The sequence below is a fragment of the Pipistrellus hanaki genome, assembly GCF_964339955.1.
Source record: "Pipistrellus hanaki genome assembly, chromosome: 18".
Lineage (NCBI taxonomy): Eukaryota > Metazoa > Chordata > Mammalia > Chiroptera > Vespertilionidae > Pipistrellus > Pipistrellus hanaki.
This window is the reverse complement of record NC_140520.1, coordinates 19,424,379-19,443,852: the sequence shown is the minus strand read 5'-3', so window position 1 is coordinate 19,443,852 and position 19,474 is coordinate 19,424,379. Positions and strand designations below refer to the sequence as shown.

At 36.0% G+C, this 19,474-nt stretch overlaps 1 protein-coding gene across 6 annotated transcripts in view; it reads right to left on the bottom strand.

Moving 5' to 3' along the window:
* RASAL2 (RAS protein activator like 2) overlaps positions 1–19,474 on the bottom strand; it is a 227,431-nt gene that overhangs the window by 40,266 nt on the left and 167,691 nt on the right. For all 6 annotated transcript variants that reach the window (XM_084866956.1, XM_084866957.1, XM_084866958.1 and 3 more), the window contains one exon: positions 3,542–3,651. In XM_084866956.1, coding sequence (XP_084723082.1) covers positions 3,542–3,651 — 110 coding nt within the window. The remainder of the gene's footprint in view (positions 1–3,541; positions 3,652–19,474) is intronic.

The following is a 19,474-nucleotide window of genomic DNA, read 5'->3' as shown; positions in this document are numbered from 1 at the left end:
CTTAGTTTCTGCAAACGAAGTCATTTGAAATTCCACTGCTCGATTAGACCATACATAGCACAATTCTGATTAGGTTAAATGTTTAAAGGTTTCCCGTTGCTTACATAACCAACTCCTGCCTTCTAAGTCTCACATTCAAGGACTGCCCTGTGTTTGGAATATTGGACTGAAAATAACTACCTACCACTCAGAATTTTGCAGACATTGCTCCACTGACTTCTGTTTCTCAATATTTCTATTCATATGTAATCTACTTTTTCTTTCTAGAAGCTTTTAAGATATTTTTTAAGTCTCAGTGTTCTGACAATTCATGATGATGTGAAGTGATGTGTATGTATGTTTGTGTGTGTGTGTGTGTGTGTGTGTGTGTGTGTGTGTGTTTGTGGGAGGGGAATGTCTTTTTTTCATTCCCTGTACTGGGAATTTAGTGCTATTTCCAATGTGGACTTTTATGTTTTCTTGTTTTAGGAAATTTCCTTGTACTATTTCTTTAACAATCTCCTCTCCAAAATTTTTCTATGTTCTCTTTTACTAGAATCTTCTGGGTTGATTTTTCTCATTTTCTGTTCTACTTTCTGGGAGAGGGATAGGACTGTAGCTTTTGTGTTTTTAATTTCCAAGCTCTCTTCCCTATTTCATTAGTGTTCCTTCTTGCTATTGTCTCACAGATACACAATCTTATCTTTTGAAAATATTCACTATGTTCTGAAGTTGTTTTTGGCTCTATATATTGTCTCTGTTTCGTTTGGGTTCTTTTTCCTTCCTCTTATTTATTTGTCTTTCATGTTGGAGTCTTTCCTCCAATATCTGGATAATCTTGGCTATCTGTTTTTATTTAAGAGTAATGCACTAAAAAGCTCAATGCAAGCTTTGTTTGCTGGAGTGGAGCTTACAGACTAATGAGGCTCATAGTAAAGTACTTCCTGGCTAGCTCTTTAAAAAAACAATTTACCATCTTTATTGAGATATAATTCACATACCATAAAACTACCCATTCAAAGTGTATTTCAGTATACTCAGAGTTGTGGAATTATCACCACAATCTACACTTAAAACATTTTCATCACTCCAAAAATAAACCTCACGTCCATTAGCAGTCATTCCTCATTTATCACCCTCTGTCCCACATATCTCCAGCCTCTAGCAATCATTAATCTACTGTCTCTAAATATTTTAAAGATTTGCCTATTCTGGATATTTCATATAATTGGAATCATATAATATATGGTCTTTTGTGACTGGCTTCATTCACTTAGCATACAGTTTTCAAAGTTTACCAATGTCGTACCATGTATCAGTACCTCATTCCTTTTTATGGCCATATCATATTGTACTGTATGAATATCCTGTGTTTTTTAATTCATTCATCAGTTGGTGGACATTTGGGTCATCACTACTTTTTGGCTTTTATTAATAATGTTGCTATAAACCCTGATGTATAAGTGCTTGGGGTGACATATGTTCTTTTTCTTTTAAAAAAATATATCTTATTGATTTTTTACAGAGAGGAAGGGATAGGAATAGAGAATTAGGGATAGAGAGTTAGAAACATCAATAGTTAGAAAAATCGATGTTTAGCTGCTTCCTGCACACCCCCCCATGCAACCAAGGTACATGCCCTTGACCGGAATCGAACCTAGGACCTTTCAGTCCACAGGCCGACACCCTATCCACTGAGCCAAACCGGTTTTGGCTGTTCTTTTTCTTATGCACCAACTACAAAGCAGTGATATAAGAAACTCTAGAGAATAATCTTTTGGTAATTCAATCCAAGAATTCCTATAGGTTACCTAAAGCAAAATGTAATAGAAGAGAGCATCTGTTTAAAAATAAGAAAGTGATATTTAGTGCAAATTTAAAAAAATAAAGCATACCTCATGTAAAATCTATCTCCTTGTCTCCCTCATTTACACAGGATGCTGCAAAGCTAGCTATTGAATTGTTTTAGTTGCTGGACAAACTCCTTATTCTTAAAAAAAAACCAACCCAATATTCTGAAAAAAATTGTCATTCCCTTTTATTAAAATATTTATAAAATAATTTAAATTCTTATAATGATAAAAGCTGCAGAATAATAGGAACTAAGGAAAAGATATGAGGAGAAAAAAATCAGTTTTTTTAAGATTACCTTAATACAAAGGTATAATAGAGATAATGAACAATACAATTACACTGCAAATTGAATAGACTTGCAAATTTCACAGAACACCTCTAATGTACTTCAGAGATAAGGAAAGTAGATAAAGCAGTAGTTCTTATCAACTCACTATGGGAGACACATTTCTTCCTCTACAAAAGGAGAGTGATTCTTTCTGGTAAATCTATAATTTGCTATTGCAGAGATTATAATCCATATGTTTGAAGTTTGTTTTGCAGTTAATTGAAAACAATGGATTTACTGAAACAAAAGAAACCCAAGTATAAATAAGAGTATCAAATATGAAAGGCAGATGTGAGTTCAAATGTGACTTTGGGCAAGTGTCTCAATATCATAATTTTTGCCTTAGGTCCTCATCTGTAAAAGTGAGGATAGTAATAGTAGTACTTAGGGTTGTGTCACATGAGAAACTACACTAAAAAAGTTTGGCACATAGTCAGTATTCAATAAATACTGATGATGGTGATGATGTGTCAAGATACAATAAGTGTTATCTAGATTTTATTTAATAATGATGAAATATAAAGTATTAAAAATGTACCCATCCTAACACACATTCAATGATTTTGGAAGGTTGTTATCATTAGTGAGCTATGCATTTGGAGTTTACTCAAGCTGGTAGTTCTAATTATTGAAATCCAGGCTTCCTTTTCATACATGTCTTCCAGACGCCACTGAAAAGCAGTAAGACCTAATCCATATGCTGGACAAGGAAAACATAGCAGTGAAGAGTGTGGACCCTGAAGCCAAACTGCCAAAGTTCAAATACCATTTTTGTCACTTATCTATAATAATAAAAGTGTAATATGCTAATCAGACTGAACAGCCGGGCGACCTTCCAGAAGAAGCCGGGGCTGCAAGAGCAAGGGCAAGCTGCAGTGGTCATGGCTGCGAGGGCCAGGCCCCTTGCACAAATTTTGTCCATCAGGCCTCTAGTAGGATTATAAGAGGTTAACTTCATATCTTATAGGATTAGTATAAAGATTAAACAAGAAAATGTATATAAAGCATTTGGTACAGTGCCCATAAAAATGTTAGCTATCATCATCACCATCATTCTACAAAAAAAAACAAACACAAAACAAAACAAAAAAACACAAACCATATCTCTGACCAGTAGAACTTGATTCTATAAAACAGTACTATGTACCCATACATTCTCCAATATTTTAAGATTCTTAAACTGGCTAGGTATTTGAGTCAATATTTTAGACCTTGCTTTAATATGAGCAAGACAAAAAATAAGTTTTGTATTGGATATTTCCAATTGTTCTTGATGCAAAGTTACAGATGGCCAACATGTCTTATAAAAAACAAACAAACAAAAAAAACACACCCCACTGTAAAACCACTTTTTCTGTTTTAAGCAAGTTAATTTCCTACCTGTCATCTGTATTGCGAAGAGATGGAAGCCGAAAGCTCGTGTTTCTGTCAAGCTTTGATTGGCTTTTGGTCCTCTTGATGGAGCCTTTCAGGCGCTTGCTGAAGAACCCCTGGAACAAAAAGGCAGAGGTGATGGGAGGGAACTAGGAGGGAACCCTGCTGTCTCCAAATTCTTCTGCACTACCTTTGCAAACGCTATTCAGATTTTTAAAATGAAGACCAGAAACAGAGCTCAGCATTTAATTTTTTAATTTGTAAATAACAGTTGCTTGAAACCACCTGATAATGAGATCACTTTTTTTTTTCTTCTATCATAATTGGGATAATTAAACTTTTTGATAGCATTTCATTTCTTATTTCTTAATTTCTATACTAGCAATAGTAGAAAAACTAATTCTAACAATATATTTTAAAAACATAACAACATAATACAGAAAGATATAGAAGATGGTGTCAACAATTTCAATAGAAATAGGATCCAGCAATTTTCTGAACTAAATTAAAGAAGAAAAAAAAAAAAAGAGAGAGAGAGAGAGAGAGAGAGAGAGAGAGAGAGCAGCATATACAAAGGCCCTGAGGTGAGAAGTTATTTGGTGCATTGAGGGATTTAAAAAAAAGATTAAGTAATTAGTACAGAATAACATGTTGTGGTCTCAAAAGTGTTAAAACTTGGTCTATATCAAGTTGGATATATTTGTAAAATTAAGTTTCAAATGTAGAGAAACTATTTTAAAATGAAATAAGTATCATTTATGAAACCACTGAAGTATCTAAACTTCAAAAGAACAAAGTCCTTTATAGGATTTGGCCCCTGCTTGCCTCCTGCTACTTTACACCAAACTATCTAAGTTCCTAGAACATCTTCCTAGTCTTAGCACCTAGTAAATAATGGTCTTTCAATAAAGAATTTGTTGGCCCTAGCAGATTTGGGTCAGTGGATAGAGCATCAGCCTGAAGACTGAAGGGGTCCCAGGTTCAATTCCAGCCAAGGGCACATGGCTGGGTTTCGGGCTCAATCCCTAGTTGTGGGGGATATGCAGGAGACAGCCAATCAATGATTCTCATCATTTATGTTTCTTTTTCTCTCTCCCTCTCCTTTCCTCTCTGAAATCAATAAAAACTTTTTTTTTTTTTTTAAAAAGGATATACACAAAATAAATTAGTTAAGGTAGTCCTAATTCTTCATTCTCTGAGCTACTGTTTGACTCAGAGGAGTTGTCATTCATGTTTTTTCATAGACTATCATCCTGTATTCTTTTGAGAATGTTGATGACAGAGCATATCTTAAAATAGTAATCTACAAAGATGTTAAACAGTGAAAAAAAATGTGCATCTTAGAAGTGATGAAACAATGTGTTATTTTAGAGAGGTACATAGGAAATGATTTTAGGAATTCAGAGAAAAAAGAGATTACATCATCTGGAGAAATAAGTGAAAGTTATATGGGAAAATGGAATATGCTAGATCCGAAAGGTAGATTGAATTTGGGTTTGGGGGTGCCAAGGAATACAGCATGAGAAATGGCATGGAGGTAAGAACCCACAGGGTATACATTTAGTATTATAGATTAAGTCTGGCTGGCATATGATTAGGATAGTGGAAAATAAGATTAGAAAGGAAGTTTATCCAGCTATTAATGTATAATTATTGCTTCCATTGTCCTTTAAACTTTTGAGGGTAAGTATAGAGCTATCTAATTTCTACCACAGTGTCTAAATTTTAGTTAGTGTTCAATAAATATATGATAACTATACACATGAAATTATGGTAATTTGTGGAACACAGATAAAGGAAATTTTAAAATAGCCATGATATTCCACAGAGATAATAGTGTATGCTATGTAAAATTCTTTTTTTTTTTCTTCATCTTCTTGACATGACTGAAACATGGTTTTCACCTGAGAATACAATTTAGCTTAGAACCCTATTTGATGGAAGTTTTTCATTATCCTTTGTTCAATATTTAGTGGTACCCAGGCTGGGGTGTTGGGGTTTTCCAAGCTTACTATGACAGCTTTCAAACCATTATTCCATAAAATAATAGTTTGGAATCAATTTATTATTTCATAAGATAATTTTATTCCATAAAATTCTGGTTTGAAATAAAGCATATTCTTGAGGTTTATACCATCTTGATTTAGTATCCTTTATTATTCTTTGCTGTTCTCATGAATTAATCTCTCCTTCAATTTCCTTTAATCATTAAGGACGTTAGCCCCAGGTTTGCAATAGTTCCATCTCTTGACTCCTAACACCATACTAGTAAATAACCAGGTAGTGATCCATCTACTATCATAACTTCATAATTCCTTGACTCCAAAATCCTTATCCTCCTCTCTAGCCACCCACTCCTAGAGCCATAACCTAGATCTTATCATCATTCAGAGAATCTCCACCTCAGACATCTTTAGGAGTAATATTCACCTTTGACTTTTCTTCCTAACCATATATTTCTTCCAATACATCTGCTCTTCAACTTCACAGAAACCTCCAGTCTCTTGACCACACCATTTTTCCCTGTCCCTGTTTTCTATCCAACCTGGACTTCATGGTCAATCATTTGAAGCTATTTATTAACTAACAACCTCCAATCTTGTAATGATCAGCTACCCAAAATAAAAAACTGGACTAATGTTTAAATTCTAATCCCATGCCTAACCCATTCAGGAAGACCACATAGGCAAACATAATAGAAAAAAATTTACTATCTCCAAGCTAGACCAGGCGTCTGTCCTGGACCAACTATGCACTGAGCAACATTACCTACTCTGGGAGACCTCACAGTGTATGACATGCCCGTTTTCCCAATGGTCCCCTTCTGAGCAATTCCTTAAGTACAAGTCACTATGCTTTGCAATTCTTCTGCTCTGGCTATAGCTGACTGGACTGGGCGGATAACTGGTTTAAAGATACCTATACAAGTGGTCCTGGTAAAGTTCTGTCTGTAGCATATGGTTTCATTTGGTTTCTACTAACCACGCTAGCCTGATCCCTGGCCATTTCTTGCTTCATGCTTTACACTCTGGCAACTCTAAAAGCCTATACACTTCTCTACATTCACCATTCATTTCTGCTGTTGCTCATATTTCCTCCCTTGTCCTTGGCTAAGTTACTCTTTCAGACTCAGCTCATGGATGATCTCCTCCAGTGTGTCTTTTTGGACATGTCCTAACCCTGTTCTAGATTAGGTGCCCCTCCTCTGTGCTTCCAAGAATCTATAAATAGCACTAGCCTTACACTTAGCATAGCACACTGCATGCCTACTTATATGCCAACAGTCTTCCCTGCTAAACCCTGAACTCCTCAGGGCAGGGACTAAACACTCTTTGCATTCCCAGAACAGGTCTGAGATCTGGCATTCAGTTCTACAAATGTTTGCAGAACTGAAACAAAACAGACAGTGGAATGAATAAAAGCCATCATGTGGTTTTTGCTACAAGTACCATAATAGAAAGAACAGGGGGCTCTGAATCAGAAAGTGTGGCTTCAAATCCTGGCTCCAATTTCTAAGTTTCTGATTCCTTATTTGTAAAATGAGAACTTAAAAAATCCCTTTTCATAGCACCATTCCAAAGAATAAGATAACTGAATACAAAAGTACCTTTAAAGTAACAAAAAATGGGTATTTGTAAGTATTAACTGAATGTGAATCTAGGGTGAGACTACTGAATAGGCTGGGTGAAATCACAATTTTTCCTCCCAGAAACTACCCCACAAAGGAAGGGAAGGAAACTAGAAGTTCCACAGTAGCTGGGAGTTTTGGCTGTTTTATTCAGTGATGTATGCCAATGCCTATAGTGGTACCTGGTACAGTATAAATGTCCTATCAATATTTGTTGACTGAACGAATTTTTTGAAGCTTTCCTGGGTATCAAGAACTGGCCAGGTGCTTTCCAATATGTAACACTATTTAACTGATGACACATTCTAATTCTTCTTCAAATACTCTATTATAATGTATCTTCCCCCTTTAATTTCTACACATTTAATTAATTTCTATCCATTATATTATGATATAATGTATCTTCCCCATGTATACTTTAATTTCTACACATATCTTATTATAGAGTTATATACCACAAAGAAGCAGAAATGCAGTATGTTAAAAAATATGAATAAACAAAAAATCCACTAGTGTGACAACCAACTTAAGAAAAATGTGTCCCTAGGACTCCTATCTGCATAATTAAACTAAATTGAAACCCTGTTGATATTCTTTTTATATTTATATGGACACTGAGAGAAAAAAATCCAAATATAAAATTTAAAAATAGATGCCAAGAGGAAGATGCTTCTCTTTCTTTTACCTGAAGTTATGATGTCTATATATTACGTTAATGTGAGGAGAAAAGGATGCTCCTAACATCCACACTCTTAAAAACCCAACAGCATAAACGGAAACAAAGGAAAAGACTACAAATGAACTGATCTCATCCTTCTCATTGACACCAACCTAATCTGAAATAATACTAATAAACCTCGAAAGAAATTCTACCTCATCCAATTCTCCTCTGAAATGCTGACTCTTAAAAAGAGTACAATTCTTAAAAAGATATACAGCTTATCATTTTAAACAACAAAGGTGTCATCACAATTCATACAACTTTAATTAGTTGGTACTCACTATTTTTCTGTCAAAATAAGGCTTAAAATTAGCAACTGCCAGAAAAGAAAGAGCCAAATGCTGCCTTTCTCGGTAGCTTGGTAAATGCGAAGATAATGACAAAAGTTGTTCACCACCCGAAGACTTGGCTATCAGGGCATCGTTGGTAACGGAAATAAAACTGCTGCCAGGCAACCACGCTCCGAAGCCTCAGTGGTGGCCATAAGAGAAGACACCAACTTGCCGTGTCCTAGTGTTTCTGTTCCCTTAAGACATGGTGAAGTGGAGGCAGAGAAGCATGTCATCACCTTTCCCACAAAACCAGAGTGATGTGCAGCAGAACCCTGCTTCAATTCTGTCTGAGGCTTTCATATCAGTGACCACATAAGGGATTGTGCAATTTTAGGTGACTAAGTAATTTGAATAGTTACTTAAAATGGTATATGACTCACTAAGGTATTGCCACCTTGTCAACTAGAAAGGACCCAGGTGAGAATTGTTTTCATTCTTGCTTTTGATGTTTTAGTTTAATTAGTAAATTAATCTCTATGTATTCTACATAGTTTAGCAGTTCACATTAAGGATATAATTACCCCAGAAGAAGGGCTATGTCATATATAAATAATTCCCTTCCTTTATCTCTTAATATAACTTAGAACTTGTAGATGTTCAATAAATGACCAAAACTTAATTGTAGAAAATTAACAAGGAAAAGGAAAAGGAAGCATAACAGAAAATTACCCTTTGGAAACTCCATTTTCCAATCATAATATTTTATTTACTTAGTTTATCTTCAAGTTATTGGAAATCTAGACAGGAAGGGAAACTCTAGGTCATAATAATAATAAAATAACAAACAGATGCAAGGTGCATTACAGTTCACAAGTAGTTTCAATGTGGGTAATTTCTCCCCTAGTGGAGGTGTTCAGGTTTTGGATAGGAGTTGTTTTGTTTGTTTTGCAACTTTAAGCATCAAAAGAAAAGGTTCTATCATAAATAAAAATTATTTCCCTAGATCAGAGCTGATGCTTCAGAATCTCTGTGTGTGTGTGTTTGTGACAAACATCCAATGCTTCTCTTTTATTAAGCAAAATGATACTTTTATTATGAAACTTTTAAAAATATAAAAACACAGAAATTAATATATTAAACATCCTTTAATCAGATCTTGATTCTATTAGGTTAAATTAGAATATACAAGCAAAATATGTGTATATTATAATAGATAACAGATATTATTATAATAAACGTTGTCTTCCATTTAACCCAGTGATCCCACTTCCAGGAATATATCCCAAGAAACTAGAAACACCAATCAGAAAGGATACATGCACCCCTATGTTCACAGCAGCATAATTTACCATAGGTAAGATTTGGAAACAGTCTAAGTGCCCATCAGCAGATGTGTGGATTAAAAAACTGTGGTACATCTACACAATGGAATAATGTAGGAAGAGGTTATAGGGTTAAGCCTTGGATTGACCTGCTGGCAAAGCCTCAAACAAGTCCCAGCTTGGAAGGCACAGACCTCTAAGCATAATTAAGCTTGATCTTGTAACTGCTCCCTAGATCTTTCCTGGGTAGCTAGTGGGCTGTGGGAAGGGCAGCAAGTGCTGCCAAAACAAGTGAAACTTATAACATTGTAAATTACCTTATTTGTCCCTGACAATAAATAAAGCATCAGCTTTGCAGTCTGGCTCTGTTCTGTGGCCTCATCCAGGCACAGAAGATCCAGCTAGACCCAGCTTTTTCTATTTGTCTATCATTTCTCCATTCTTCGTCGCCCCTGCTCAGGCTTGCTGAACCCATGGCTGTGCTGGCGTGGCACAGAATACTACACTGTGGTAAAAAAGAAGGAATTCTTACCATTTGCAACAACATGGATGGAACTGGAGAGCATTATGCTAAGTGAAATAAGCCGGTCAGAGAAAGATAAAATCACATGATCTCATTCATTTGTGGAATATAATGAACATAAACTGATGAACCAAAACAGATCCAGAAACAGAGAAGCATCGATCAGACCATCAAACCTCAGAGGGAAGGTACGGGAGAGTAGGGATAAAGGGGAGAGATCAACCAAAAGACTTGTATGCATGCATATAAGCCTAACCAATGGACACAGACACCAGGGAGGTGAGGGCATAAGTGGGGGAGTGTGTGAGGGATAGTAATGGGAGGATAAGGACACATATGTAATACGTTAATCATTAAAGAAAAATAAACATATTGTTAGGTCAAGATTTGCTATGGGGGACAAATGGAAGATATTTAGCATACTGTCTCTACCCCTAATAATACTCTTTGTCTTAGAGGTTCATTTTTATTTGATAGGGCACTGTAATGTCAGGTTCCTTTTGATTATTTTCCTATTACATTTTTTCAAATCTTTGACTTTTAACTTTAATGTATTATGTTTTAAATGTATTACTTCTTTTAAAACATTAGGTTTATGTAGATACAACACACAAAGGCAAAATTCACTGTTTTTAGTTGAGTAGCTTGATGAGTTTTGACAAATGTATACTACCACAATTGAGACAGAGAAATTTTCTATCACCCCCCCAAATCATAAAATTTTAAATAGTTAATCCCTTCCTTGCCCCTTGGCTCCTAGTAAAGCACCAATTTGATTTCTCCCTCCATCTGCCATGGTGTTGTTAATTTGTTATTTATTGCCAGGCTCCCTTGGGCACAGAGCAAGTGCAGACCTTCCTACTTGGGCCCAATAGCCCATGACTCACTATGTAGGTGGCCCACTGGCTGCCAGGTTGCCTCTCCCCAGCCACCAAATCCACATGCCATGCCCTGGCCCAGGGCAGGGAAATTGAGCCAGGCCTTTTCTCTTTCCACAGCTGTCACTGCAAGTCACTAGGTATCTGGACTGGGGATGGGCAAGAGGCTTGTCCCAATGGAACTCTGGTCTTTGGTCACCTGCCAGATATCAGTGATGCTGACAGGCAGGGGCAAGGAGGGCCTGCCATACCCTTCCCCTGAGGTGAGAACAGAGTGTGCTTCCCAAGTTTGTGCCAGGATCAGAAAGTGACAATCGTGGCTAGGTGAGGCAGAGAGGGAAGGCTGGTTGAGGCTCTAGGGGTGGGGATGTGGGCAATGTAGATTCCATCCCAGGGAGGCAGCAGGAGGTGGGACGGAGCCTTGCACATGCTCATTGTCCCATCGGACTTCAGTTACAAAATGCAAACCCAAAGATGAATCAAGAATTTTGAGATGGCAATCACAGAGCATTAAACCTCATGTACAGGACCCTCTGAGAGCAGGTCCTGTGCGCTGTACTGGTCTCATGCTCATGAAGCTGGCCTGGAACTGGCTCAATGGAATAATAGTAAGACTGATAATCGAATAATAGTAAGACTGTGAGTGGCAGTGGATCCGGAATGGATGAATTTGAAGACAACTGATGATTGAATTTGGGAGGAAAAAAAGAAAAGAATACTATAGCTCTTCAGGTTTTTGGCTCTGAGGACTGCAGAAATTTGTAGTACTACAAAGTTAGAAATACAGGGGAAAGGAGTTTTTGGGAAAAACATAAGTGAATATAGTTTGGGTTGAACTGATTTTAAATTACTGTGGGACATAAGAAATAAGTGTCAATGGAATACAGAGGACTGTTTACAAGAAGATTCTCCCAAATAGCATTGCTTTCTATTTCCTGATGTGGTGATCATTAATTTCACTCCTAAACAATATTAAGAAGATCCTTCTAATAGGAAAATCTCAGTATTATCCCACTAAACTAGCCTACATAACATATAAAACATCTTCTAAGAATGCAGAGGCAGAGATGGAATACATACAAAATGAAAAAGGTCAAGCAGTTTAATAGACATGAATTTATGAAAGAGATTATAAAGTATCTATCTATCTATCTATCTATCTATCTATCTATAAAACCCTAATATGCAAATAGACCAAATGGTGTGACATGTCAGACTGACCACCAGAGGGCACATGCGGAACATGGCGGGCATTGGCAGCAGGCAACAGAGCATGGAACATGGCAGGCATTGGCCGTGGCAAGATGGTGGAGCAGGTGAGCAGGGGCGCCAGACCAAGGCAGGGTGCCAGTTGTTGTCACTGGGGCAAGCCTCTGGTGGTTACTAAAAATTCTTTGCTTCCATACACCATGGTCCAGCCTGGTGCTCACACCTGCTGCCAGCCCCAATCACCCCTGAGGGCTTCTCCACCTTCCCCTGCTCCTGAGGGGTAATCGGGGCATCAGCTGTTGCTCCCACCCATTGATGGTACCGGCCCCACTCACACCTGATGTTGGTACTGGCCCCAATCGCCGCGCTGTCAGCATGTGGGAGCAGTAGCGGCAGGGGGCGCGGGGCTGCTGGAACACAAGGGGCCAGGGTGGGAGGGGTCAGGCAGGGGCATGGAGGATGGGCCGAGACCTGTCCCTGTGGCCACCACAGCCTGGCAATCCACACAGTTCCTTTCAAGGTACACAAATTCGTGCACTTAACTCCTAGTACTATATAAGATATGAATAACTCTTCAGGTCGGAAAATTGGCAAAAATTAAAAGTATTCCATATTTATAGGCCTGCCATAATTTGCTTTCTTCTTTTAAAACCAAATGTCATGTTTCTTATGTTTATATGCTTGAGTAAAAATGTATGTAACTAATTTTCTTATAACAGGCAAAACTATGGTAGTTTGCATAAAAAGGCAAATATGCAATATGTCAGTAATAAGCATCTAAAAAAACTTAAAGGAAATAAGCAGCCATTATATAATAAAATTTATTTTGTTTTCTTGTTTACTACCTGAATACATTTTATTTAACCCAAAATACCCCAAATATTATCACTTCAATTTGTAATCAATATTAAAAAATATTCAGACATCTTCTATTTTCGCCCCTGAACTTAAAGAAAACCCCCAAACAACTTTATTGAGATATACTATACATGTCATGAAATTCCCCCTTTTAAAGTATACAATTTAGGGATTGTTGCATATTCAAAAAGTTGTATAACCATCACAACAGTCTAATTTCAGACATTTCATCACCTTCAAAAGACATCCTGTACCTAATTATCAGTTACACGCCCTCTCAATTTCTGCCAACCATTAATCTATTTCCTTTCTCTATAGATTTGCCTTTTCTGGACATTTCATATAAACTGAATCATACAACATTTAGCATGCATAATGTTTTCAAGATTTATCCATGTTGTAGCATGTATTAGCACTTCACTCTTTTTATGGTGGAATAATACTCCATTGCATGGACGGATCACATTTAGTATATTCTCTAGCTGATTAGGCATCCTACTGTGTACAAAGAGGTATCACACTATAGCTTTGATTAGCATTTCCTTAATGACTCATTATGTTGAGTGCCTTTTCATATCTCTGCTGCCATTTGTATATCTTCTTTGGAGAAATGTCTATTCAAATGCTTTTAGCACCTTTTCTTTTAATAGCTAATTAACAGCCTGACAAAAAATTAAAATAATATCTTAATCAAATACTAAGCTGCTTGGAATAAAGTTCATTTACAATAAAATTAGTAGGTGTTTAATATAAAATAAATAAAGTATTTAAAAATCAAGTGGAATGGTACTGGTACTATTGAATAGAATGAAAGGGACTGATGCTAGAAAGGGAACTCAGGAGTATTACTGTTTACCAGCAATGGCTATACCTTGCTGAGTAAAGGTATAGCTGAGAGGTACAAAAATACCTTTCTGTACAGCTAATCCTAGCAAAATCAAGAAATTGGCAAGGTTTCCTTTCCATATTTCTATCTTCCTAAATATCTAATATCAGTTTCACTCAGAGGCTAATTATAAGCTCTCTTAAATAGGCATTATGCCTTGAAAACGTTTACCTCTAATTGTAAAATGAATATTAAGCCTCCTTTAATGGAGAAGAAAAATATCTGTGCTTCGAGGAGAGGGGAGTATAGTACACAACCCATAAGAATGAGCTGTTAGTGAGCTTGTCCCCTCCTCCCTTTCAAAGAGCCCTCCTCTCCTGGGCAGGATAAGCGGGAATCTCTCTCCACTAGTTAGCACTGCTGCAAACCCATGTCTAGGAATGTCCATACACTAGAGGCCCGATGCACGAAATTCATACAAGAGTAAGCCTTCCTTTTTCCATCCGGAAGGACATCTGGTCTAATTAGCATATTATGCTTTTATTAATATAGATTGAGGAGGGTTTCAAATTTAGAATCTTGGCACTATTCCCTGCCACACCTGCTCCCTTTTCCTCCAGGTATTTATCATGTCCTTTCCATTTCACTTAAGGGGTCATATCAATTCTTTTTTCATTTTTTCTCTGCTTCAAATTTTATATTTTCCAGGACATTTATCATGAAAAGATTTTAAAATTATACCCATTCTGATTATAAAATGATTTAAAGGTATAGTTAATATTTAATATCTTTAGACTATAATTTTTTCTTTTCTGACATCCCTGTGTTTATTCATTACTTTTACCTCTGGTAGTAAAATTTTGATAGAAATATAATATGAATATGAAATAATATTTTATATATTCATACATATATGAATGCAAATATACCCTTTATTAAAGGAGATATCACCACAGGGTGATCCTATTATGGATTTTAATTCCATGTAGATGATCAGCAAAGATAAGAAAGAAAGATGGATATAGAATATTTAAGCAGTAGGAGAAAGAACTTTAAGGATCCTAGAATACAATAGCAATGAGAATACAAAAATTGAAATAGTATAATTGCTTGGGTACTATGAATTCAGACTGATTATTTCAGCCCTGAGGCTGAGATTCTTAGGCTGGTCAGAGGTCACCATACCACAATAAAGCAATGTTTTATAAATGTAGACTAGTCACCTGAATTGACTGTGGCAAACACTTAGAAGGGTAACTAATATGCAATGCAGCAATCTATTTGTGAGCAATATTAGACATACTATGAGAAAATATCAGACTTGAAGGTACATACAAAAGAAAACACTGATGTCTACAGAAAGACAGTGACTAAAATGAGTTCCTAATATTTTAACTATTTAGACAAATAGTTCTAAATTCTGGGTACATGTTAGAATCTTCTGGGAAGTTTTTTAAAAATACAAAAGATTAGGTTCTAGCCCAGAGATTTTCATTTAAGTGGTCTGAGGTGGATTCTAGGCATTAGTATTGTTGTGGAGTTCCTTAAGTGATTTTTTAGGTTTAGTCAGAGTTGAAAACCACTGGTTTGGACAATGAACACTTTCTGGTCTTTATCAAGTGAGCATGAAGCTTTATGTTTCCTTTTTTTTTTTTTTTTTAACCTGGAAAAACAAAGATCTTGAGGCTTTTATTGGTCTCATTCAGGATTCTACACAAAACAGAGACCAATATCAATGCACCTAAAATCTCAAAACTTAAGGATGTGACATTTCTGTTTATGTAGGAATTTAACTTAGTCTACATTTATTATTCCAAAGCTTTACTTTCTCCCTAAAACTATGCAAAGGTTTCATCTTTGACAGTCTTTTGTATCTAGTCCATGTATCTGATTGGGAATGCTCAGGTGTCTCTGTGACAAGAACACAAGAAGGTAACAAAGAAATAGTCAGCTACTGCTTTAGTTCAACTATGCTTTCTGGTTGTCTTGGCGTATATTTTAGTGCCTGAATTCTTTCAGAGCCAAGCTCAAAGCTAATACGAATGAAGCAGCTGCAACTGCATTGTGTTATATTCACATGGAAGGCCAACACAGACCATTGTGTTATGGAAATGAGAACACTACATCCAGCACCTGGCCCGGAACATAAGCAGCCTTCTCTTAGCCAAAACTAAATTGATGGCATCTTGTACAGAGAAGTGATAAAAAAAAGTCATAAATATCAATAGTCACTTTATAAAAAGAATATTCAAGAAAGGAGGCTGTTCCAAAAACTAAGGCAAGTGAAACAAACACATACAATTGCAAGACATGATTATTTTCCCATTCTGAATTAAATTATAAGTACGTACCTAAATAATTTTTCAGTAGTTTACTCATTTCTTCCTAACAACACTTATAATATTTAAATGTAGTTTTAACAATGTATGAAACATAGAATGGATATCTTAAAGGAAAACACAAGTATGACAAATATGACCAAAAAAATCTACCAGGATATTAAAGAAAAAATGAAAAATAGGACCTCTAAAAAGAGGCAAGAACTATTCTAATGATTAAAATTGTTCTTGAAGAATCTAACAGTCAAAACTCAGATCTGTAGAAACACTGTGAGTTTATGTATATGTATGACACCAAAAGAGCTCAAAGAAATAGCCGTAGAAACAAGTCATTAAAGAAATCTATCTAATTTCACTTCCTAATCAATGTAAGTAGATACAGCATATCCTCTACACATAAAATATCATAGCCCTGAACTCCAAATACAAATTCAATTCTCTCTCTGTTGAGGAAAAATATATTCTGTAACAGGTACACTCATTTATTCCAAATGATCCCTTAGTGGTTATTAAATAGTTTAGTAATCTATTTTGAGACATCACCAGTAATACCAAGAGAATATGTGTAGAGATACTCTATTCTTGTCCTTCAATAATTCACACATATTTTGTGCATTCACAATTATTGTTGAGAATCTACTATGTGTAAGATTCTGTGTTAGGCATTGGGGTAGCAACAAAGATGAGTAAAGGAGATATTTATTATCTAATGAGGTACAAAGACTGACAAATACTATTTTCGATCTATAGTTGGGAATCCACGTATGAAGAGGTCTGACAAATTATACGCAAATTTTCGACTGCTGGGATGGTGGGTTCCCCTAAGCCCTCTCATTGTTCAAGGGTCAACTATAATTACAATTGGAATTAAGGTGAAGAAATATTGGGTGAGAATGGAGGAAGAAAAGAACAGCTATCCTGCAAATCGCTGCTTTTTCTTATGGCTAAAATTAAAATACAAATACATTTAAACATTCCTAAAAAACAAGTTATTGCCTTATATATGTTCACATGTCCATATAAGTTCCCTTTTTCATTTTGTATGTCCTTATTTTTAAGCTTACTGACTTTGCTGCCTACTACATGCACAAAAAGATGGCTTAGACTAAGTAAGGAATATACATGAACACATTTATATAAAAATATAAATTTGAGGGAGTGGGGAGGACATACAAAGGTTTAGGCTTACCTGATGTGGCCTCACTGCTATAGTTATTCCTTGGCTCCTTTCTGCCTCATCTAGCAGCAATGAGCAGGATATAAGCAACTCTTACCCATTGGCTTCTCTTGGATCTCCCTGATGCTAAACCCTACTCTAGAACTATCAGCAGTGTCCGCTGGTAGCCAGAGGTGGGTGCTGGGCTGGCCCTCAACACAATGATAGCCCCTCACCCATCACTCATTGAGTGTTATCAAGAGGAAAAAGAGTCGCTTGGAGAAGAGTCAAGTAATTTACCAATACTTCACAGTATTTATAAACTTGATTTAGCTTTTGAGCAAGGACAAATATTTCAATAAACAAATACCTAATGTTTCAGCAGCCAGCAAAATTTAAACTTGACAAACAAATCCACTCACAGCCTTGTCCCAACTTACCTTCCCAGCCTTCTCTCTTGCCATTTTTACCTATATACTTTTGATTCCCGCCTCACTGAACACTTTTCATATTCCCTGAAAGCATCAGTTACTGTATAAAGTGTATCTTTCCAAAATGTTGTTCCCTCAGTCTGGTTTACTCTCTCCCCTTGTCAATTATTTTCATTCAGCCTTGGAAACTCAGTTCAAATCCTGGTTCCTTGGCAAAGCCTTAGTTTACACAATACAATGTTAAACACTCATGCCACCATGCTTATCTACCTCCTTATGAATCTGGTCCTTTTTCTGTCTCTTGCTACTAGACTATATGTACTCTGGGAGTGGAAATTTCTGTATCCATTTCTGTTTCCCTACTACCAAGCAGAGTGCCAAGAAAGTATCAATAATTGGTGAATCACCAATACTTTGCTCAAAGTAAGCATTTGATAAGTGTGTCAGTGTCAATAATTTTAGTCAAAGCTTGCTAAAATCTATTTCATCTGTTCTACTTTCAGTAAGCCTGAGTATGTTAATATGAGAAAAAAAGACCTTTTGGGGAATCCACTACTAGGTCCTTTTTGGGTTCATCTAATGAGCAGTGAACCTGCTGTTCATCATAGTAAAGACACTTGAACCTCAGAACCACAAGTACTTGTGCTTAAATCTCACTTCTGCCCCTTCATAAATTTAACATGGAAATGATCTCCTTTGTGATACTGTGTAAATAACTTACAGTTAAGTATCTCAAGGTTTGGTTCCTTTTTGTACTAGTTTTCTGTATTCAGAGAGTCCACCATAGCATACATTATGGAAGTATTTTGTATTAGTCTAAAAACTACACATACTTCTTACTGGCGATACATTTAAGTGATATAAGTAAGTCACATTAGCTATTGATGTTATATGTAAATTTAAAAAATATAATGTACGTCCACAGACAGCCACGTACTACAGTGCCTCATTTAGCCAGCATATTATGATTCTCTTTAAAGAATATAAATTATTTATCCAGCATTACCAAGGAACAGGTACTTTACAAACCAGATTTTTCTGATAAGTTTTATAAGCATCACATATCTTCAAAATTTTAAATATTCTCACTGGATATATATCATACAATATTATACAGTCCCACTTTTTAAAAGTCCAGCACAACAAATATAACCTCACTTTTTCTTGATGATTCAAGATCATTATTATCAACATCAATTACTGCACTATGCACCATCCATCTGTAATGTAATGTTACCCATAGGGCTATTATGAATGTAAGGCTATTTGCCTTTATCCTAAGTGGATTCAGATTGTTTCTTATGACTCTGCAAACAGTGTGTTCTGATAGTTATTTTTCAAACAGTCATCTAGGTGAGGACTTGGGAATGTTTAAACTCTCCTCAAGAGCTCAGTGCATAGGTTTGGTGACTGCAATTTGTTCGGTAAAGGTCTCTTCTTTCCCTCAATATTTCTATATCTATGAGGTAGCTGAGACTGTCGGGAGACTAACAACTGAGTAAGTTGTCCAGAAGTAGTGCTAGCCTTCATATGTATGCATTATTGCTTTATTACTTTTACTCAAGAATAGTTAGTCTTATTATTAAGGTAAACCTTAGATTAGATATCAACTTATTAAATACAAATAAAATTATTGTTTTTAATTAATTCCAAATTTAAAAGCCCAGTCATGAACTTCAAACTCAACTTATAAGTACCATCCTGCAGAGGGATATCCTTCAATTACTGACTTAAAAAAAATTCTAAGAATTCACCATTTTATTCCAGCATGATGGC